The sequence below is a fragment of the Ctenocephalides felis genome, unplaced genomic scaffold, assembly GCF_003426905.1.
Source record: "Ctenocephalides felis isolate EL2017-DRISC unplaced genomic scaffold, ASM342690v1 CF-g0.4_SCAFFOLD_00845, whole genome shotgun sequence".
Taxonomy (NCBI): domain Eukaryota; kingdom Metazoa; phylum Arthropoda; class Insecta; order Siphonaptera; family Pulicidae; genus Ctenocephalides; species Ctenocephalides felis.
The window spans coordinates 50,778,140-50,801,595 of NW_020536999.1; the positions used below are offsets into that span (position 1 = coordinate 50,778,140).

The window sequence follows — 23,456 nt, forward strand, 5'->3', positions numbered from 1 at the left end:
GGTGGCCGAGTGGTTAAGGCGTTGGACTGCTAATCCAATGTGCCCTGACACGCGTGGGTTCGAATCCCATCCTGGTCGTAGAAGTTTTTTTTTGTCGAACTTTCTAATTGCCATAGGAGTAAATTCATTATTATCGAGATTAATATGGACCGGTGGCCGAGTGGTTAAGGCGTTGGACTGCTAATCCAATGTGCTCTGCACGCGTGGGTTCGAATCCCATCCTGGTCGTAGAAGTTTTTTTTGTCGAACTTTCTAATTGTCATAGGAGTTAATTTATTATTATCAGGAGTAACATGGACCAGGTGGCCGAGTGGTTAAGGCGTTGGACTGCTAATCCAATGTGCTCTGCACGCGTGGGTTCGAATCCCATCCTGGTCGTACAACTTTTTTTTGTCAAACTTTCTAATTGTCATAGCGGTTATTTCATTATTATCCAAGGTAACGTCGATCAGGTGGCCGAGTGGTTAAGGCGTTGGACTGCTAATCCAATGTGCTCTGCACGCGTGGGTTCGAATCCCATCCTGGTCGTAGAATTTTTTTTGTCGAACTTTCTAATTGTCATAGAGGTTATTTCATTATTATCGAGCCTAACATGGACCGGTGGCCGGTGGTTAAGGCGTTGGACTGCTAATCCAATGTGCTCTGCACGCGTGGGTTCGAATCCCATCCTGGTCGTAGAAGTTTTTTTTTCGAACTTTCTAATTGTCATAGGAGTTAATTCATTATTATCGGGAGTAACATGGACCAGGTGGCCGAGTGGTTAAGGCGTTGGACTGCTAATCCAATGTGCTCTGCACGCGTGGGTTCGAATCCCATCCTGGTCGTACAACTTTTTTTTGTCAAACTTTCTAATTGTCATAGCGGTTATTTCATTATTATCCAAGATAACGATCAGGTGGCCGAGTGGTTAAGGCGTTGGACTGCTAATCCAATGTGCTCTGCACGCGTGGGTTCGAATCCCATCCTGGTCGTAGAAGTTTTTTTGTCGAACTTTCTAATTGCCATAGGAGTAAATTCATTATTATCGAGAGTAATATGGACCAGGTGGCCGAGTGGTTAAGGCGTTGGACTGCTAATCCAATGTGCTCTGCACGCGTGGGTTCGAATCCCATCCTGGTCGTAGAAGTTTTTTTTTGTCGAACTTTCTAATTGTCATAGGAGTTAATTCATTATTATCGGGAGTAACATGGACCAGGTGGCCGAGTGGTTAAGGCGTTGGACTGCTAATCCAATGTGCTCTGCACGCGTGGGTTCGAATCCCATCCTGGTCGTACAACTTTTTTTTGTCAAACTTTCTAATTGTCATAGCGGTTATTTCATTATTATCCAAAATAACGTCGATCAGGTGGCCGAGTGGTTAAGGCGTTGGACTGCTAATCCAATGTGCTCTGCACGCGTGGGTTCGAATCCCATCCTGGTCGTAGAAGTTTTTTTGTCGAACTTTCTAATTGCCATAGGAGTAAATTCATTATTATCGAGAGTAATATGGACCAGGTGGCCGAGTGGTTAAGGCGTTGGACTGCTAATCCAATGTGCTCTGCACGCGTGGGTTCGAATCCCATCCTGGTCGTAGAAGTTTTTTTTGTCGAACTTTCTAATTGTCATAGGAGTTAATTCATTTTTATCAGGAGTAACATGGACCAGGTGGCCGAGTGGTTAAGGCGTTGGACTGCTAATCCAATGTGCTCTGCACGCGTGGGTTCGAATCCCATCCTGGTCGTACAACTTTTTTTTGTCAAACTTTCTAATTGTCATAGCGGTTATTTCATTATTATCCAAGGTAACGTCGATCAGGTGGCCGAGTGGTTAAGGCGTTGGACTGCTAATCCAATGTGCTCTGCACGCGTGGGTTCGAATCCCATCCTGGTCGTAGAATTTTTTTGTCGAACTTTCTAATTGTCATAGAGGTTATTTCATTATTATCGAGCCTCACATGGACCACGTGGACGAGTGGTTAAGGCGTTGGACTGCTAATCCAATGTGCTCTGCACACGTGGGTTCGAATCCCATCCTGGTCGCAGAAGTTTTTTTGTCGAACTTTCTAATTGCCATAGGAGTAAATTCATTATTATCGAGAGTAATATGGACCAGGTGGCCGAGTGGTTAAGGCGTTGGACTGCTAATCCAATGTGCTCTGCACGCGTGGGTTCGAATCCCATCCTGGTCGTAGAAGTTTTTTTTGTCGAACTTTCTAATTGTCATAGGAGTTAATTCATTATTATCGGGAGTAACATGGACCAGGTGGCCGAGTGGTTAAGGCGTTGGACTGCTAATCCAATGTGCTCTGCACGCGTGGGTTCGAATCCCATCCTGGTCGTACAACTTTTTTTTGTCAAACTTTCTAATTGTCATAGCGGTTATTTCATTTTTATCCAAAATAACGTCGGTCAGGTGGCCGAGTGGTTAAGGCGTTGGACTGCTAATCCAATGTGCCCTGCACGCTTGGGTTCGAATCCCATCATGGTCGTAGAAGTTTTTTTGTCGAACTTTCTAATTGCCATAGGAGTAAATTCATTATTATCGAGAGTAATATGGACCAGGTGGCCGAGTGGTTAAGGCGTTGGACTGCTAATCCAATGTGCTCTGCACGCGTGGGTTCGAATCCCATCCTGGTCGTAGAATTTGTTTTGTCGAACTTTCTAATTGTCATAGAGGTTATTTCATTATTATCGAGCCTCACATGGACCACGTGGACGAGTGGTTAAGGCGTTGGACTGCTAATCCAATGTGCTCTGCACACGTGGGTTCGAATCCCATCCTGGTCGCAGAAGTTTTTTTGTCGAACTTTCTAATTGCCATAGGAGTAAATTCATTATTATCGAGAGTAATATGGACCAGGTGGCCGAGTGGTTAAGGCGTTGGACTGCTAATCCAATGTGCTCTGCACGCGTGGGTTCGAATCCCATCCTGGTCGTAGAATTTTTTTTGACGAACTTTCTAATTGTCATAGAGGTTATTTCATTATTATCGAGCCTCACATGGACCACCTGGACGAGTGGTTAAGGCGTTGGACTGCTAATCCAATGTGCTCTGCACACGTGGGTTCGAATCCCATCCTGGTCGCAGAAGTTTTTTTGTCGAACTTTCTAATTGCCATAGGAGTAAATTCATTATTATCGAGAGTAATATGGACCAGGTGGCCGAGTGGTTAAGGCGTTGGACTGCTAATCCAATGTGCTCTGCACGCGTGGGTTCGAATCCCATCCTGGTCGTAAAAGTTTTTTTTGTCGAACTTTCTAATTGTCATAGGAGTTAATTCATTATTATCGGGAGTAACATGGACCAGGTGGCCGAGTGGTTAAGGCGTTGGACTGCTAATCCAATGTGCTCTGCACGCGTGGGTTCGAATCCCATCCTGGTCGTAGAATTTTTTTTGTCGAACTTTCTAATTGTCATAGAGGTTATTTCATTATTATCGAGCCTCACATGGACCACGTGGACGAGTGGTTAAGGCGTTGGACTGCTAATCCAATGTGCTCTGCACACGGGGGTTCGAATCCCATCCTGGTCGTAGAAGTTTTTTTTTGTCGAACTTTCTAATTGCCATAGGAGTTAATTCATTATTACCGAGAGTAACATGGATCAGGTGGCCGAGTGGTTAAGGCGTTGGACTGCTAATCCAATGTGCTCTGCACGCGTGGGTTCGAATCCCATCCTGGTCGTAGAAGTTTTTTTGTCGAACTTTCTAATTGTCATAGGAGTAAATTCATTATTATCGGGAGTAACGTGGACCAGGTGGCCGAGTGGTTAAGGCGTTGGACTGCTAATCCAATGTGCTCTGCACGCGTGGGTTCGAATCCCATCCTGGTCGCAGAAGTTTTTTTGTCGAACTTTCTAATTGCCATAGGAGTAAATTCATTATTATCGAGAGTGATATGGACCAGGTGGCCGAGTGGTTAAGGCGTTGGACTGCTAATGCAATGTGCTCTGCACGCGTGGGTTCGAATCCCATCCTGGTCGTACAACTTTTTTTTGTCAAACTTTCTAATTGTCATAGCGGTTATTTCATTATTATCCAAGATAACGTCGATCAGGTGGCCGAGTGGTTAAGGCGTTGGACTGCTAATCCAATGTGCTCTGCGCGCGTGGGTTCGAATCCCATCCTGGTCGTAGAAGTTTTTTTGTCGAACTTTCTAATTGCCATAAGAGTAAATTCATTATTTTCGAGAGTAATATGGACCAGGTGGCCGAGTGGTTAAGGCGTTGGACTGCTAATCCAATGTGCTCTGCACGCGTGGGTTCGAATCCCATCCTGGTCGTAGAAGTTTTTTTGTCGAACTTTCTAATTGCCATAGGAGTAAATTCATTATTATCGAGAGTAATATAGACCAGGTGGCCGAGTGGTTAAGGCGTTCGACTGCTAATACGATGTGCTCTGCACGCGTGGGTTCGAATCCCATCCTGCTCGTAGAAGTTTTTTTTGTCGAACTTTCTAATTGTCATAGGAGTTAATTCATTATTATCGGGAGTGACATGGACCAGGTGGCCGAGTGGTTAAGGCGTTGGACTGCTAATCCAATGTGCTCTGCACGCGTGGGTTCGAATCCCATCCTGGTCGTACAACTTTTTTTTGTCAAACTTTCTAATTGTCATAGCGGTTATTTCATTATTATCCAAGATAACGTCGATCAGGTGGCCGAGTGCTTGAGGCGTTGGAGTGCTAATCCAATGTGGGTTTCGAATCCCATCCGGGTCGCAGAAGTTTTTTTTGTCGAACTTTCTAATTGTCATAGCGGTTATTTCATTATTATCCTTGGTAACGTGGATCAGGTGGCCGGGTGGTTACGGCGTTGGGCTGCTAATCTGATGTGCTCTGCACGCGTGGGTTCGGATCCCATTCTGGTCGTAGAATTTTTTTGTCGAACTTTCTAATTGTCATAGAGGTTATTTCATTATTATCGAGCCTCACATGGACCAGGTGGCCGAGTGGTTAAGGCGTTGGACTGCTAATCCAATGTGCTCTGCACGCGTGGGTTCGAATCGAATTCGAATGGTACGGCAAGTTCCAGCAATTTGCCTTAACGTACGATTCCATGCGCCCCACTAGTTTCTTCTTGTTTGAATATAAAGTTCATTTTGTCTTTTTGAATCAAAGGATTATCAGTAGTTTTATCTAATATTATGTTATTTTGGTTTACTCACTAATATTCCCAAGGATAACGGAATTGGCTGAAATTATGACATATGACATTTAAACAATCGCGAGAGTTCCACTATTGTCTGCAACGCTTGTTCTGCAAGTGACGTTACAATCCCCTTCTATCTTTATGCACTTATTTTGCACTCGACTAGCAGTCCATGTAGTATAAGGTCTATGGATGCAATCCAGTAACCTAAAATGCCATCATGCATTTTTCATATATCAAATCCTCATTGCATGTCAAATAAAACTTGTATACACAAACAATTACAAAATGATATTGTTGGGAAATAATGCCCTGTGAATGATCAAGAGTCTCTCTATTATGTAAATCGTTTCTACTAGGTATTGGCAATTATGCAAAGTAGCTGAAGTAGAATAAACGATGAGATTCTAAGGTACGACGTAGCCAAGCCTTAATCCTCGTTCCTAAACAAGGTAGGATAATTAGAGACAATTAGTATCCGCCATGGCAAAGTATCATTTTATATAGCCAGAATTAATTCACTAATACTTTAGTCGGCCGAGCATCGTTTTACGAGATTATCTACAAAGCGTAGTATTTGACGTAGCTATTATTAGGTTTTAGCACGGAGTTCATTAAACTACTGCCTCGGTTGTGGGTCTATAATGGAATTATATCTTTAAAGCATTTGATTTAATAATGGCGCCTACATATTTTGCTTTGACTGCAATATGGGTCGACATTAATTTAATTAGAATTATTCAATAAAATAATTCACTATTTTAAATTATTATATTTATAATAATAAACATCTTATCAATTATGATAGGGGGGCGTTTTAAGTAAAAGTAACTGTTACTTGTTTATAACTGTATATTAGATGCATAAAAGCAAGTTTTGTATCTAGGAATCATACGCTAAAGTTGTTTTATAAAAAGCTAGTGTTTATGATCAATATTTTCAACAAAACTAACAATGTATGAATTTAATCAATTAGAATTATGACTCGTATTTACCAAATAATTAGTTATTGTTTGAATAAAATAAATAGCCTATTAAAATTTGAAATCCACATTAGAAAATACGGATGCGAAATAACAATATTTATGATGAGTTACGAAAAATATAAGAAAATTTAATTTTTTATCTAGTGTTTTTTGTGTAATTATATACCGAAATGTATTTTATCACATTTATGTGATTTAATTTAAATGTTAATTATGAATTTTAAGCAAATAATGTATGTAAAATCGAAGTTCAAATCTGAATTCAACACAAAACTAATTAAAGATCGAAAATTAAATTGGAAATACAAATTATAATGCATTCAATTCTAGTGTTCGTGGTATCCGCATTTTAAATTTTTGATTGAATTAAAATTTTCGCATTCGAATGCTTCAGAATATAAGGTCCTGGAACTAGAGGATTCTAGGTTTTTCGGCCAATAGGTTGTTGTGATATCTACTTTTGCTTAAAAATATAGTTTAAAAGTCTGTTTTCTAGTTTAAATAAAGGGCTTACTCGTAGGTGGCTTGAGCGACTAAACCTGAATCAAAGGTTCCGGGTTCGAACCCGTTTTGAGGAGCCTGATGATGACTTGGAAGTATAGAGAGTAATATAATTCCAAGTGAAAATAGTCTTCAACCGGCATTGCTGCATCAATAAATTATTTGCCCTACTACAGAAATTGTAATAATAAAATTAGTAACACAGGGATGATTTAACTATTTGAGTCGCCATCTGTAAAACCGTCGTAGTATGATTAGGTCATACCAGCGTAACAGCTTATATAACTCTTAAGTTCTGATTGCAGATTAAAAAACAAAATAAGGTTTAAATAATGACAACCGAATCTTTAGTATATCACAACAGCTCATAGAACTATTAGGTTCTGATTGCTGTTCAACAAAATAGAAAAACGCGTTTTCATAAACGTGTACCGTGTCACAAATGCATTATGCCTACAGTACAAAGGCTCAATTGAATGAGTAAGTAAACATTTTCAACTCAAAATAAGTTATAATATAAATGCTGTCACAAATCACAGACTGTGAAACATTTATATATTTTGAGTATTTTTTATCGTATTGAGCTTTTTTATTATGGTTAAACCATAAGAAAAAACTCATGCTTAAATATATTGCCTTCAGTTTAAAAATAGTATTTTGTTTCTTTGTTTCATAATCATTTGATTATGAATTTAATCACTATTAAAGTTTTTTTTTACTTGTTTGAACAGCAATCAAAACTTAAGGGTCCTATGATCTGTTGTGTTGAAGTTCTTACAAACTTCGTTTGATTTTATAGATACCAACCCAAACAGGTTTTAAAATAAAAATAAAGATTTTTTTATTATTACAATTATTGCAACAATGATAACTTTTTATTGGTATAGCAACCAAGAAAAGGCTATTTTTACTTAGAAACATATTGTTACCTATATTTCCAAGTGAAAATCGTTGTCACTACTTCTGGACAATAGGTTGCTCGAAGAGAGATTGACCCCGTTACCTCTGATTCAGGTTTTAGTAGCTTTAGCCTCTTACCTATGAGTCCAAATGTCTAATGGTAAATAAACATTTTAGTTACTTTTGTATCGTCATTCAAAGTGAATAAACGTAATAAAACTCCGAGGGGTCTTAAGTAGAGAAATATATTAGATAAATGTGTAAATGTTCTAGTGAACGAAAAATCCAATTCATACAAAGTAGAGAAATATATTAGATAAATGTGCAAATGTTATAGTAAACGAAAGATCCAATTCATACAAAATAAATAAATAAATAAAAATATTATTATTTCCAGCGGCGATATCACATCTAGAAGAACTCGGCGGTTATCTGCCCCCAAGCAGCGTCGGACCACGGTCGGTGACTCCGCTCTTAGCCGTATTTTTGTCCTTCGGCAGCGCTCCTCTATTAGACGTCTATTGGGGGTCGCCCCAAATGCCGAGGGACCGGAGGCCTGTTTTGCATATTACGCTCCCCGATTTTTCTAGGCAAGTTATACAGGTCAGTGTTTAAGTTATTGATGGAATTTAATATTGAACATCTTTATTAAATTACTATACATATTTAAAAGTATTCGATCACTGTGGAATAATAAATGTATAATATGTTACACACACACACACGCACACACACACACACACACACACACATATATATATATATATATATATCACAATCAAAAACAATACCGCAATTGTTCTAAGTTTTTAAGAATTAAGACTTTTTGTTGAACTATGAATTTAAACTCTTTAAAATCTGTCTCTTTGAGAGGCAGAGTTTTATCAAAAATTGACGTATTTAATCAGGATTGAAAAATAGTGAAATACTTCATAATTTTATCATAAAAAATATCGAGTAAAAAAATTAAAACCTAAAAATAACACGGTTTTGCTAGGTCATTTTACTCATAATTTGTTTTAATAATAAGCTAATAATAAAAATATTAAATTAGATTTGCATTTCATTTGTAATATTGTTTATACCTATTTTATAACTCAAAAAAGATTTAATACAGATGGATTTACATAATTACTATTAATCTGGAGGGTAAATGAAATCTGAAAAATACTAATAATAACAATATTAACCCAAGATTATTATTTTATTTGTACTATTAATATTTTAAAACCAATTTATAATATTTAATACAATTGGATCTACATAAAATATATAATTGTAAAACTGTATATTTATATTTATATAAGCTATAAAACTGAAGGATAGATAAAAAACTGAAAAAACTAATAATAACAATAGTAAATCAAGATTTTCATTTTATTTGTACTAATGACAAGAGCCTGGAATAATATCTATTATTATTGATTACGGCTTGCTTATGAATAAATATAATAAAATAAATAAATAAATGTTTAAAATGTGAAAGCCCAAATATAAGATTTAATACAGCTAGATTCACATAATTACTATATAACTAAAAGCTAAAATAATTAATAGCTAATGTAAAGGCTAAATTGCATTTATTAAAGTACCAGATTTTCATGAAGATTTTAATAATGTATATATTTTTGTTGTAAGAATGTGGAAACCGATTGATCAGAATCTTCAAATACTTCAATACATAATTTAATTTAATTTAATGCGTTATACTTGCATCTATATTAATAATGCGTTTATTAAATGATCAGATTTTTATAAAAACAATTAATAATATGCGATATTTTGTTATAACATTTTGGATAGGTATGATATATGAGATTTATCATAATACTCTAAGACTTACTTTGACAAAAAAAAAATTCATTTTGCGGTAAAATTTAAATTTTTCTAGTAGAACTATCGAATTGAATTGAAAAGTATATAAAGTAGCATATTTAAGTTAGAGGTTGATGACAAAAATATTTTTTTAATATTCTATCATCAATTTTTGAAAGATTTTGATGCATAAATTTTTATATTAAATGTATAAGAATATGTTAATTCTTTATTCATTATTTTTATAGACCGGAAAAGTACTGTAATAAGTTTTAGTGTACTTGTTTCAATTTGTAGTAATTAATTTCAGTTTACATAATAAATATGTGAAGCTGTCTAAAATTCTCTTTACCAAAATCGCCAGAGGGCTAAACAAATTCTTTTATAATAAGCTATAATCAAATGAATGAATTCAAACGACATGCTTAAGATTAAAATAAATATATATACATATGATTATTTTTTAAATTTAATTTCTATGTTATTATTTATTTATATTTTTCTATTTTATCATTTATATATAACGGAAAAATACAGAAATATCCTTCAGGGTACTTGTTTCAATTTGTAGTAAACAATCTCAGTTTACATAAGAAACTCGTGGAGCTATCTAAAATGCTCTTTATCTGAATCACAGGAGATCTAAAAAATCCTATCACGTATCGAAATCGGAGACTTTACTTGTTTCAGATTTAAAAGAATGAGTTTTTGCGACTAGAATCGGGCGTGTGCTCTCCCGAGATTTCTAACATACTATCTGCAACGTATTTACTAGAGATTCGAGTCACATCTCTTGCGAAAACGTTCTGATCTCAAATAAAGACATATACTAGAGTTTAATTTGACAATGGAAAGGTTGAGAGAGAAATAAAATAGCAAAGTAAGACAAAGATCATTTAACGGGATAATTATATTTTTCGGGTTTTTTTATTGCTTTGTAATTGGATATTAAAAAAGCTTGTAAATTCCGCATTTTACGACATCTAGAACGCCTTTAAGTGCGCATAATTTCTCTAAATTTAAAAGCAATGATTATTAACAATTTTTTTTATTAATATTATACCTTATGGTTTTTTTATATATAATTATCTCATTGTATTACTTTTCTCAAAAATTAGTTTAAAGGGTATTATTGGATCTAGATTTATTTATATAATATTTTTTAAAATTTCTGTTACTTAATTGTTTAAGTATATATTTTTGAATAGTAATCTAAAAAAAGCTGAAAAAGCTTAGCAGACTTCGTCACTTAAAAATTTCACAATTTGTGAACAAAATTTCATAATGAAATATATTTATTAAATACAAAAATTAAATAAAATTTTTTAAAAATTAAATTAAATATGTATTAATTTTGTATGATTCCTTGAAAACTTAATTTAAATTGTTTACGTAATTCAAAGAACAAGTTTAGGAAAATTTATCGTAGCTATTTAATATGAATAAATAAAAATATCTATTGAAATATTAAAATAAATATAAGTTTGTATATTAAATATTTTTACTGAATATTTTTAAAATAATCTATTCTTTCAATCATTCGTTTATTGATGATTGATGTTATTATCTTTATTTAGTTTGAAATAAATATTCTTTATTTTTTACCAATATGGTTATTTTAACTAAGAATTATTTCTATTGAATATGTCATTTTCGTGTAAAGTAAGTAAAGAAGAGGATTAAAATTTGAGTTGAGTGTGTGAATTGAGACTCATCATTTTTATGAAATTTTTGAATTGTTTATATATATATATATATATATATATCGAATCAAGCCATTATATCCTTAATTTACTATACATAATAATTCATACCTCAATCAAAATTAAATGAGGGATTCGCAAAAAATAATCTACTAAGGACACTTTATGTATCTCAATATACAAAAACTGTATAAAAAAGGCCATTATATGTTATCCAGGGAGCAGTACGAATTAGAGGACCAAAGCTTCCACCTTTATCCCAAATCGCAAAATCTTCCTCGACTATGGACTGGGATAACGTGAATATAATCCTTCGGGAACTTCTGCCATCTGCCTTGCCTCCCATGTTACTGGCGAGTGAGACAAGGAATCTTCTAGATCTACTACGGCAATTAGATCAGGTTAGATGATAATAGTTTTAAGGACAGATTTATATTTTTGTTTTTGGTCTACAGAATTTTATACAGTTTCATTAATAGTTTCAATTTAGTATCACATACAATCAATATTAATATTTATCACTTCCAAGGACTGTTGACATAAACACAAAATGAAGCTTGATCGCACAATAAAATAATTTTACTGGAAATAATTTTAAACACCATACTTAGTTATAAATTTAGCTTATAGAAATAATGTATATTTCTGATTTCTAATAATAAGATGTGATAAAATTATCACTTCCAAGAGTATCACTTGCATTAAAAAATGAACACAAATCACTATGCACTAGAGATGGGCTTATCATATCCGAAGCCGGATCGGTTAGGATTTGACTCCGCTTCAGAGAGGAGTTATATCCACTCAACAACTCCACAACTCCGACAACTTTGAAATATAATACTGGACACAAATGTGTTCTATAGTGTGTTGTTAACATATCTAAGGATTTATCAAGACTTCGGAAATCGTTTACAAAAATTACTATTTTATGCACTGTAATATGCATACAAATCTCAAATTGACAAAAAACTTGGGAATTAAAATCAACTTTGTAATTATTTTTGAAGAGAAAATATAGAATTCTTTGAATATGTTTATATTTATATGAAAATAATGCAGTGAACTTTATATATGAAATAAGAACAAATCTTTGGGTATAATATTTTTCACAAAATAATAATACCTCACATTCTTTTATTATTTCCTTTTCGAGAATTAATTATACATTAGGTAGTTTGATTAGCATACTATTACATTTACACAATTATAAAATCATAATTGTGTAAAAGTTATAATATAAGTTATAATATAATTTATATATAAAGATTTTTAGCTGGTTGTATACTATTGAAAGAGTTCATTTACGGACAAACCTTATCGTATACAGAATATAGAATACAAAATAGCATTATTATGAGACATTATATACCTAGAATTACCCATCTCTACTATGCACTATGTTTTTTGCTCAAACTTGATTTCATAGAATTAAATTACAGACAATTTAAACTTGTGATCTTTCTCATCGGTTTAAATTCACACAGCAAAAATATACATGAATAGATTAGATAAAAATATTTATTTAAATTTATCTTTAATCTCTATTAACTACCAAAGTTTTATCTCAATTGTGACACGTGACACTGTGGCATTAAATGTTCCAGGAGATTTTTTGGAGTTGTTTTCGAATAATGGTTTAATGGATAAAACGATTTGATAGATTAATGGTTCATTTTCATTAATACTACAATATATTTGTGTCAATAAATCAGGTTTGAGCTGGGATACAAAAATTTAGAAGAAATTAATGAATCGAATTAATGGTTATCCTATAGAGATTAGCTTAAACTTTGTTATCATACTACTACACAAATAATTTTGAAATAAGTATTAATCAAGCTGGTGAAATCCATGGAGCAAACCAGGACCTCAAAATCTTCAGCAAAAGTTGAGAAAAATTTCGAAAATATATAAAAAATACTAGAAAATGATTAATAGAATTTAATAAATGTTGTTTTAGTGATTTCCGGAGATCACGACAACATTTATTTATGTAGGATTCTATAAGTTCTCTTGTTTCTCTTAAATTACTTATACAAAATCAGACATAGATTATTCAATTAAGTATAGCAATAACTTATTTTTTGATAATAATATAAAGATTTTTATTATTATGAGGTAATTCTGAAAAATGCAATGCTAGTTTTCTTTAGTTTAAATATCACTTAGCTTCTTTTCATAAGTATTTATATATCATTTCAATTAAAAATAATTCAAATACTGATTTTAGAATAAGGTCTTCAAATAAGAAAATCAATCTTGGTAGTCTGAATTTAATTACTACAAGTTCATGCCATAAGTTATAATACTCATACTTTGTATTTTTCTTAATGAAAAGTCTATCAATTAATTTCTTTTGACATTACTTTTGTCAGTTACCTAAAACCCTGGAGAAAATCTTTAACTTAATAGTTGAAGAGGAACTTTTTTATTTAATTAGTCGCTTTCGATATGGGTTGTTTCTTCAACTGTAAAGAGAGTTCTGCTCTTTCTAAGTAATTCAATTGCAAGTTAGCAGAAAATTAGTAGATGAGTAAATTAAATAACTCCTCATAATGATTATTTATAAATATCTAATAGATAATCCATCTTATCTAATCCTCTTATTAAATATATGCATGTAACATATATTTTTTTTCACTTTTTCAAGTCTATAAAAATATAAATGCTTAGCACAACATCAATATGGCAACAATGAAAATATTATATTTAAAAAAAACAGTTTCTGTGTAGTCATTTTTATAACATAGTTATTGTAAACATTTAAAATTCAATGAATCGAATTTGTTATAATAAATATTTATTTTAGGTAAGTTTTCAAAGTCCTTTTTATCCAAATTTTTGTACTAAATTGTTTTTTTTTTAATATAGCTATGGACCACTGAACAATCTGGCTCTGAACTTCATAGTATCAGCACCTTGCAAGAAATGTTGCCAATGGTAATAAATATTTTGTTTACAATTTTTAGTACTCCTTAACTTAGAACTTAGTGATAATTACTATACTTTTCATTTTTCTTTGAAACTTTTGTTTCCATTTTTCAGTTTTGGCCATATTATGATCAATAAATTACGATTTTTAGGTTGTATCGAGTTAGAACTATCAGTTGAGTTTAAGTATGATTTGAATATGATGATTCTATAAGAATGAGATTTTAGAAATTTGGGTTTTGTAATTAAATTCCAATATGCAAGATGCTATTGAATCATCTTATGTTATTATCCTATATAAATATAATATCTGTATTCTATCCTTCTAATTGAAATTATTTTCAGTTTCAATGGAGTGTCTTGCTCTCATCATTGGCTGTCAGTGATCGTGATGTGATAGTTCTGAATTCACCAGATTATTTTATACAACTTAATTCTATTTTAAGATCGTATCCTACAAGGTAATTATTATAGAATTATAATAGAAAATACTATTTTTGAAAGAAATATTCTCGGATAAACTTGAACCTCCCTTATATTAAAATAAGAGAGCAAACATAGAACAAGTCGTTGCGTGTACGAATTAGTTTAGGAGTAAAAATCCTACATTGCTAAGATATTTTTATATTTAACATATTGTCAAATACAAATAAATTATCTCAACTTTCAAGTATTAAAATGAGATAAAAATTTACCCCATAAAAACTATAAAATTACTATGAATGCTATCTTCTAAATTTTAATACTGGTAAAATAATATACTTGGTGAAATTGAAAAAAAAAGAATAATATTATTGATTGATAATAATATGTTTTATATTATTTAACAAAATATACATTTAAACCAAAAAAGTTGTAAAGTTATAGTAACGAAGTTGAATTGATTGAATGTATTGAAGTTCTCTCTTTTCTTATTGATTAATATGTGCGTTATTACAATTTCAAAAATATTATCTCCATTTACAGGAGTTTTTTATTTAATTATTTATAACTAATAACTTGATTTACAAAGAATGTATGTTGCAAAAATCTTACTTAAGATCCATCCTAGTTTTGTTTGATCTACTTCTGATACATATATATTATTTAGAAAATTTAGTCAAGCCTTCAACATTTTTTTACATTTTATACTTATTATATCATATACTATTTTTGTCATATCATATACTATATTCTTTTATATGCTATGCTACCTTCATTATATCATAAACTGTCTTTATATATCCTATACTATCTAATTTTCTTTATAGCTCACATCTTCACTCTTTTTTTTCTAACCTTGCTTCTATTTCTAACTTCTAATTATTTTCTATCTAAAATCAACAATTCAAATTCTACTTCATTCCAATGCAACAAATGACTCTTTATGTCAGTGCCAGGACTCGAATTTAGTATCCCGACTCTAGCGCTAGTATTCCCATCGCCTGAGTCGGGCATATTACTAACTGAGCTTTCCCAACCAAAAATATTTTTTCTGTATCTATCCAGCATATGTTTATTATATAAATAAAGATTTTTACCATAAAGTATAAATAGGCATTCTGACACCAATTGTTAGATTTCGATTTTGAAATTTTACAACATTAAGTTATTATAGTCAGTATTTTGCATAGTTTTTCGCCTTGAACAAACAGCTATTTACATATTACTTTTTCGGTATTTTTTAGGATTATTCACAATGCTTTATTAGTGATTCAAGGAGCTCGTTGGTTAAATTTATTAACAAATAGAAATGTGGATAAAACTTCTTCCTGCGCCTCACTGACGACATGGGCGATGCCAAATGCTTGCTCTGCTCTGTATTTTGCAAGTTTTGGAAAACCTGAAATACAAACTCGCATAGATAGGGTAAGTTAAAAATATCATTCAGATATAGATCTGGAATTTTTTAACTTCCCGTGGGATACGTTATAGTAATCGCAAAAAATCAAAAATGAAATTTTCTATATATCTTTACGTTTCAGAAGTTTTTGATCATTTTGGCATACCTTAGGAAAAATGGATGTATGTGTGTGTGTGTATGTGTGTGCGCGTGTGTATGCGGATACAAATTTTCGTCGACGATTTCGGAAACATGCTTCAACCGATTACAATTTTCGATTCGATTCAAAAAACATTCGATTGCTGTTGATAAGGAGACGTGCTGCTTAGTTTTTGGCATAAGCAGGTTTAGACGTTGCGAAGATACGGGGAAAAAAGTGCCACAAACGGTAACTCAGTTTTTAAGAGAACGGATTGTCCGATTTTAATAATACAAAACATATTTTACTTGTATCTCATGATTTTCATGAAGGCAAGTCAAGCGGTTTTGGAGATCAGGCGAAAAGGGTAAAAATATATTATTCCACTATAATGTTCAAAAATATACTAAGTTTTTAAAATTTTCAAGATTTTAAAAAATGTAAAATTTTCTTATGTAGTTAGAAACCATAGTTTTAAACTTTGCAATTCATTTTCAGAATGTATATTATATATATTAAAAACTGATGAATGATAAATATGAGATATGGTTTTTGGAAGCATTCCAATACGATGCAGTTCGATTAGGTTCTGTTTAATGTTTTCGTTTTTGTCGATAAACATAGATAAAGTTCGTCGCCCAAATATAAGCACTTATAGAAATCGCAAAAAAATCGCGAAAATGGTTTTTTTATATATCTTTAAGTTTGAGAGGTTTCTAAATATTTTAGCATGCCTTAGAAAAAATGGATATAAGTGTGTGTGCGTATGTACGGATACAAATTTTTGTTGACGATTTAAAGAATACGGTTCAACCAATTTGGATAATTCAAAAAATATTCCATTCGTTTTCATGGGAGGACGCGTTGATTGGTTTTTGGCAAAGGCAGGTCCAGCTGTTTTGAAGATACTTGACAAAAAGTGCAAAGAATGGTAACTTAGTTTTTAAGATAACGAAGCGTCCGACCTAAATGATTTAAAAAGCATTTTATTAGTATTGGTGAAATTAAAATTTAATTAAATTTTTGAAAAGGCAGGCCTAGCGGTTTCGAAGATCCAAAAAAAGTAAAAAAATGCCACTTGGCGGTCAAAAATAATCGTAAGACATCATATTATCAAATATTTTATAGATTTCAATAAAAAGTACTTTTGTTTACATTTATATGGGTTTCATAATTCGTACCAATGTTTATCTATTAGACTACAATGCGGCGATATTTCGTCTCTAAAACAGCGTAATTGCTTTAAAAAAAATCAAAATATAATAAAATGTTCAAATTTTTTTAAAAAAATCTATTTTTTAAACATTTAAAATTTCTCGAAAATATTTTTTTCAGTTTTCAAAAAAAATTAGTTTTTTAAAATTTTTTAATTTTTAATACGGAAAGTTCAGCAATTTCCCAAGGCACAGTGCCATGCACCACTAGTTCTTTTTATATTTTTAACTTCTTTATCTTCAAGTCACAAATTATTTAATAATTATTTTATCATTTTTGTTTGTCACTATGTGCATTTATATAATGAAATTCATTCCCTCATGTTTATACATAAAATGATAATAATATATCTCGATATCAATGCTACTCGCTTTGTTATGTGTAAAACGACACCTACCAATTCTAAACAATAAGCGAAGCACAATGACAAACATTATGAAATAAGTTGTGATAAAAACTGATTCACATTCGTCTAATTAAAATTTTTAATTATTATAAACATGGTTTCTATAAACAAATAGATAATCACGAAGTCGCCGGTGCAGGAATCAAACAGAAGTGATATGCGTTCGCTTTTGTAAATATAAACGAAAATATTTTGCGAGTGAAAACAGTGCTTTCCGCCATTTCAGCATTAAGCTAATAATTTATTATGACTATTAGAAAAAAGAGCTGAAAAATATAGATCAATTATAGAACCATTGGGTTGTCTACTAAAAACATTAAGTTAAGAAGTATCATCTTAAAAGCTACTAGAGATAATTAAACATTAAGTTCTGATTACTATTCGAAAAGAAATAAAAACATGGTCTTGGCATCATGCCTTCAGGAAAACTGCTGGAACTTATCGTACCGTTATTTAGAATTGTGAAAAAAATAGATTTTTGATAATTTTGAACATATTACACTTTCTTATTTTAACTTTTTGAAATCTTTAAATATCTATCGTTTAAAACTTATAATAAGTGATCCAATAATTTGATGATCATATGTCTGATGATCATTTCTAGGAATAATAATCAATAGAATAGAATCAAATGCTTTTGAATCATTCAAATCGGTTGATCCGTGTTAGGCGAAAAGTTGTCTACGCACATACATACATACATACACACTTATGTACATCCATTTTTCTAAGGTATGCCAAAATAATCAGGAACCTCTGAAACTTCCAAATATGCACTTTTTTCTATGTTTTGCAGTTTTATAATTTACCCTATGAAATGATATTTATATGTTACTGCAGCAACTTTTTGTTAACACTGAGTTTTTGTATGTTGTTAAGTTTACCAAAACTATTTTCTTCCTAATTTTAAAGAAAAAATCTGAGACAAAAGTTCTTTATTATGCGATATTAAATATTGTTTTTACTTGGATACTAGTAATTTTAGTAACATAGTATTCATATATAGACTTATTTACAGTTAGTTTCAGAAATTTTGTTAGAAACTACGCTTTACTTATTCGTTAAGGCGCAGTTTGTGGTTTCAAAAGGAATTCTATCAACGCTTGCAAGGTTACTGCAAGATTACAATGTATTGTAGCTATGAGTAACACTAACTACGTTGTTGGTATTCTGACCGTTATATAGTAATTTATAATTTTATTTATAATCATTACAAATATATTATTTTATTTTATAATATAAGTGTGTATGAATGAAATTTAATTTTGCATATTTTACTTTATAAATGCTAATTTTAATTGATGTTAGTATTTACTATACTTACTGAATACTATATTTTTAAGTTTGAAGAGGCTTTCAGTAATCATAATAAGATTATTAATCTTGATACTCACAAAAACTCTTTTGAAAAGGTCTAACGTCTAACATTTTTAATATAAAAGACTAGCATTTTATATAATATTAAAAATAATTAATTGAAATTTAATAAGTTTTGCACATAGAATAACATGCTATATATATATATATATATATATACGAGTGTATATTAAACATTTATTAATTACTCATTTCGTGTCAATTCAGAACAAATTTCTGTTAGTTTTAAAGAACCATGTTGGCAGTTATGTGATACGTATTGATAAAAAATCGCAACAAAAAAGTCCAATTAAACAAATAATTAATGTAAGCCCGCGACCCGTATTTTTGCCGCCAAATCTACCTCTGATTAACCTACCTCTTTCATCGAATTGTGAATTTAATTCCACTTGGAGGAAAACTACTTCAGTTGCGCTCTCGTCATTGTTCAATGCATAAAGAAATATTATATATGTAATCGTGATGATATCAAATTTTGATAATTCTTCGACACTCGTGTGTTTCATGGAAAATCAAAATGTTTTGGGTGTCGTCCGAGGCAGATTGGACTATGACCAATTGTGTCCGAATCAGGAACAAATTTATTGTTGGGTAAGTAAAAAAAATAATACACTTCAATGGATATATATTTGTCCCAACTTATACATTATAAGATATATATATATATATATATATATATATATATATATATATATATATATATACCATACCTAAAAGAAATAAAGGTACTTAGTGGTAATTGCGTTCTGCAGGTAAAGAAGAGTGCTATATTTCTTATAGTTTACATAACCAATAATTACGTAATACATAAATGTATTTGTGTTTGTATATAGTCTTTTTTTACAAAATTTTAAACAATATTTTATTTTTTTTATTATTTATTTGTCAATAGCAATTAAAAGAAATAACATTCTTTGAGGACTTTAGTTCAATTATAATAATTAACTCACGCTCACATACTTACAAAAACATATCACACACTTACAAAAACACACATAAAATTATTGTGATAATTGTTTTTTAAATAATTGAAAGGAAATAAAATTTAAATATAAATTATATACCTATTTGAGTGATGATATCCGTAATTTATATGAATTAAATACCCAGTTGAATTTTTAGTTATTTCGTTATTTCTGATACAAATTATTATCGATTATTATATACTTATTTTATAATTATATTTTATTCCAAGTGTAGTTATTTGAAGATTATATAATACACATAGAATAGAATATATTATAAAACTGATTTTCAATAATTACAATTTGCAATATTTACACTTTTTATTTATACATTTTAATGGATTTATACTCCAAGTATAAAGTAAAGTCACATAATGTTAAAAAATGGATTTAAAAAAGTATATTATTTAACCATTTTTATATTATTTTATATTATTTAACAATTAATTTTTACTATACCTATATTAAGATTGATAGACACAGATTGACATACAGGCAAATTATATATTTTGTATAAATATATAAATATTTAATTTTTTTTAACAAATTTTCCATAAGTATTGAGACCCTGTTTAACATTTTTTCAGCTAATAAGACTTACAAATTATTAAAAAAAACTCAAACCATGCATAATGATTAATAGATTCAATAATCATGTGAGCAAAACAGAACAAATCTAATTTGAAAATCTAAAAATAAACATATCCAAATAATAATGCTGGGTTGTGTAAAATTGATCAAGTATAGTATAGTTAACTATAGTTAGCTTTAAGTGTAAATTTTTGATTTTTTTATCTTCTTGCTTTTTTTTAATTACAACCTGTCATCCAGCCACAGGAAATCAGATAAATGTCTGAAAAAAAATTTTGGTTTATATGTTTATAAAAATATATTAATTACTGAACTAATTACCAAAATAAGTAATCAATGGCACATCTTTTTGCGTGCTGTGTGTAATTCATTTTGAATAGGAAAACACCTTTGCGTAAATTGTTATTGTTTTTGCAATTTAAATTTTTAAAAGTGATAATTTTTTATAACCATTAGGTCTTTAAGTTTCACGTAAATGAAATGCACTTATAATACGTCAGAAGATTCATGTGACTAAGGTCTTAATAATAATAAATTGTATTCTGCCCGAAGGCAGGTCCATGGTATGAGAGCACCCCAAATCAGTGATTTCCTTTTCCCTGTTTGTTATTCCCCCAAATAATTCACTCTTACCTTTTCAAACACCTGTTTTTGTGGTTTCTGATCATGTGCTTCGTTTTTCAGGTCCCTGCATTTTCTCTTCTCGCGTAAGTCATCAATCATATGCATTCTTTTTCTTCACTGTTCTTTTAGTTCTCCTATTTCACACTGGACAATTTCAAGAAGAAGGCACTCTTCTTACAGAATGGATTCGATCCAGTTTGATTACCTTTTAAGAAAATAAAATTAAATATAAATTTCTTCGACAACTCTTCTCAGAACTTCTTCAATTGTTACTTTATCTGTCCACTTTATCATTTTCATTCGTCTCCAGTACCATATTTTAAAACACTCATAGTTTTTGTCGGTCTTTTTTAGAGCCCATGTTCCGATCCGTAGAGAGTTATGCTCCAGACATAACCCTTCATAACTAGAGTCATAATTTAAAATAATCATATACTTTCTTCACATCAATTTTCTTCTTTTATTCTTCTTTTATCCAATAGTTATCTTTTTCATATTTTTACACTTCTTGCCTCCATTCTTTTAATTCTGTTCAAGTTAAATCAACAATTCAAATTCTGAGCTATACCCGTCACTGGAAGTTAGTACAGTACCCAGTAAACACCGAGCGACACGGCGCGGTAGCAATTTGAAATCCACATAGATGCCACTTCCATTCCACATCGCTGAAGGCAAGCTTGTGGATTTCAGGTTGCTACCGCCGCTCAAATCACACGGTGTTTACTGGGTAGTATATCATTGTATTAGTATTACATTTAGTTATATATTTTTGCTTTCTTGCTTTGCTTGTTAATTTGCTTCTTTGCTTTGCTTTGCTTATTAATCATTATTCCAATTAGGCAAGGAACCACATCTTCGTAGAATCCGAAGGCCTCGTGGAGAGCGTGCGCAAAATGCGCATCAGGGATGGTCTGCTCGCCCTCGTCTTCAATTCTCCAAGAGAATGCTACCACGCCGCCTTGGAATTAACAGAACTCAAAACTATGCAAATCGGCCAAAACATATTCGACTTGAAATGGAGATACGGAGCCTGTGGACTGATGACCATCACCTTATACCATGTCCCAGATCAGATATCCGATGATGATATTGTAAATTCTATGTCGGTTTTTGGAGATGTTCTGGCTGTTACTGATGGTAGATGGCCACCGTTGCCAGTTAATGGAGCGTGCATTTTGAATGGACACAAAATCGTACGTATTGATATGATTCATGAAATGCCGGGGATGATTATTGTTAGAGGATGCCCTATCAAGTCTGATTACTATGAAGTTCTCCAAACGATTGACCAAACTTGTGATACGGATTAATAACTCAACTCATAAATTATTATTAGAAGGAGATGATCAATTTAAAATTGCCGGTTGCATAATGCTTTAGATATAACCATATATGGTTATATTTACCATCAGTATTAAGAGTTTAGCAAATAATCAATCCATTTTCTCTATTTATATTTATTAAATTTATACTATTTAAATTTTATAAATTGTTCCTGAAACTGAAAATATATTCAGGGGTAAATAAATCAATTAGTGGCATACCTAAATTTTAAAAATCAATGAAGTTGATTTAAATAATTTGGGGTTTGAGAAAATACAATCCAAATGAGTTTACATTTTTCTAAAACGAGTCAACTGTTGATACATTCAATAGGGATCGAATGCTTATAAGTCATTCAAATTGGTTGAAACGTTTCCTGGTGACAAAAAATTTGCACACACACTGTATCCATTTTTTATTAAAGTATGCCAAAAATACCAGGAGGTTTTAGTATGGAAGAACTTTTATTCTTACGATTTACATACTTGTACTGCAAGTCATCAAGTTGATCATCTCTTTTCTGGTAGTTTTAAACTTTATCCGATTTTTAGTGATGAGTTAGTTTTACTAACGATTAGTGATGAGTTTTATTTCAAAATATTTATAATTATGTACATTATATAAATTCTGTGAGTTAATGTAGAAACTATTTACTTAAATTGCAATTAAAAATTGTATTAGTTCATGATAAATAAAATATTGAAGCTATTTTATTGCCATTTTTATTTACGATAAATATGTATTTATATGTAAATCTGTATAATCAATTTAATTTTTTTTCATCTATTTTAGGCTCAGGTAATATTTGATCATTTAAAACGTGCCTTTGCGGATCGCGCACCTGATTTAGTAGGAGTGGTCAATGTCTTAAAATTAGCAGTCGATTCACCATCGGCATGGAACACAAAAAATATCGAAGATGTAGAATACGATACAGATTTATTTGAATTATTCTTACAAATTTCGAGATCATCTAGAAGGATATCAAAAAGTCTTGTCCAATACTCTGCAAGTGGAAATCAAACGTAG

The 23,456-nt window shown here is 31.3% G+C and overlaps 1 protein-coding gene and 15 non-coding genes across 16 annotated transcripts; all 16 read left to right on the top strand.

Annotated features, from left to right (window-relative positions):
• The first annotated feature begins 296 nt into the window (after nucleotides 1-296).
• Trnas-gcu lies at nucleotides 297-378 on the top strand. The gene has a single exon. It is a non-coding gene; the product is annotated as a tRNA-Ser (tRNA).
• Nucleotides 379-742: 364 nt separating this feature from the next.
• On the top strand, nucleotides 743-824 carry Trnas-gcu. The gene has a single exon. It is a non-coding gene; the product is annotated as a tRNA-Ser (tRNA).
• Nucleotides 825-1,038: 214 nt separating this feature from the next.
• Trnas-gcu lies at nucleotides 1,039-1,120 on the top strand. The gene has a single exon. It is a non-coding gene; the product is annotated as a tRNA-Ser (tRNA).
• A 69-nt stretch (nucleotides 1,121-1,189) lies between these two features.
• On the top strand, nucleotides 1,190-1,271 carry Trnas-gcu. The gene has a single exon. It is a non-coding gene; the product is annotated as a tRNA-Ser (tRNA).
• Nucleotides 1,272-1,488: 217 nt separating this feature from the next.
• Trnas-gcu lies at nucleotides 1,489-1,570 on the top strand. Its single transcript has one exon. It is a non-coding gene; the product is annotated as a tRNA-Ser (tRNA).
• Nucleotides 1,571-1,638: 68 nt separating this feature from the next.
• Nucleotides 1,639-1,720, top strand: Trnas-gcu. Its single transcript has one exon. It is a non-coding gene; the product is annotated as a tRNA-Ser (tRNA).
• Nucleotides 1,721-2,085: 365 nt separating this feature from the next.
• Nucleotides 2,086-2,167, top strand: Trnas-gcu. Its single transcript has one exon. It is a non-coding gene; the product is annotated as a tRNA-Ser (tRNA).
• A 68-nt stretch (nucleotides 2,168-2,235) lies between these two features.
• Trnas-gcu lies at nucleotides 2,236-2,317 on the top strand. Its single transcript has one exon. It is a non-coding gene; the product is annotated as a tRNA-Ser (tRNA).
• A 217-nt stretch (nucleotides 2,318-2,534) lies between these two features.
• On the top strand, nucleotides 2,535-2,616 carry Trnas-gcu. Its single transcript has one exon. It is a non-coding gene; the product is annotated as a tRNA-Ser (tRNA).
• A 216-nt stretch (nucleotides 2,617-2,832) lies between these two features.
• On the top strand, nucleotides 2,833-2,914 carry Trnas-gcu. Its single transcript has one exon. It is a non-coding gene; the product is annotated as a tRNA-Ser (tRNA).
• Nucleotides 2,915-3,130: 216 nt separating this feature from the next.
• Trnas-gcu lies at nucleotides 3,131-3,212 on the top strand. The gene has a single exon. It is a non-coding gene; the product is annotated as a tRNA-Ser (tRNA).
• Nucleotides 3,213-3,280: 68 nt separating this feature from the next.
• Trnas-gcu lies at nucleotides 3,281-3,362 on the top strand. The gene has a single exon. It is a non-coding gene; the product is annotated as a tRNA-Ser (tRNA).
• A 367-nt stretch (nucleotides 3,363-3,729) lies between these two features.
• Nucleotides 3,730-3,811, top strand: Trnas-gcu. Its single transcript has one exon. It is a non-coding gene; the product is annotated as a tRNA-Ser (tRNA).
• A 366-nt stretch (nucleotides 3,812-4,177) lies between these two features.
• On the top strand, nucleotides 4,178-4,259 carry Trnas-gcu. The gene has a single exon. It is a non-coding gene; the product is annotated as a tRNA-Ser (tRNA).
• Nucleotides 4,260-4,476: 217 nt separating this feature from the next.
• Nucleotides 4,477-4,558, top strand: Trnas-gcu. The gene has a single exon. It is a non-coding gene; the product is annotated as a tRNA-Ser (tRNA).
• A 14,828-nt stretch (nucleotides 4,559-19,386) lies between these two features.
• LOC113385105 lies at nucleotides 19,387-23,456 on the top strand. The gene is made up of 3 exons (XM_026622917.1): nucleotides 19,387-19,515; nucleotides 21,944-22,339; nucleotides 23,220-23,456. Exons 1-3 carry the CDS (start codon nucleotides 19,387-19,389, stop codon nucleotides 23,454-23,456), a joined length of 762 nt encoding a protein of 253 aa, XP_026478702.1.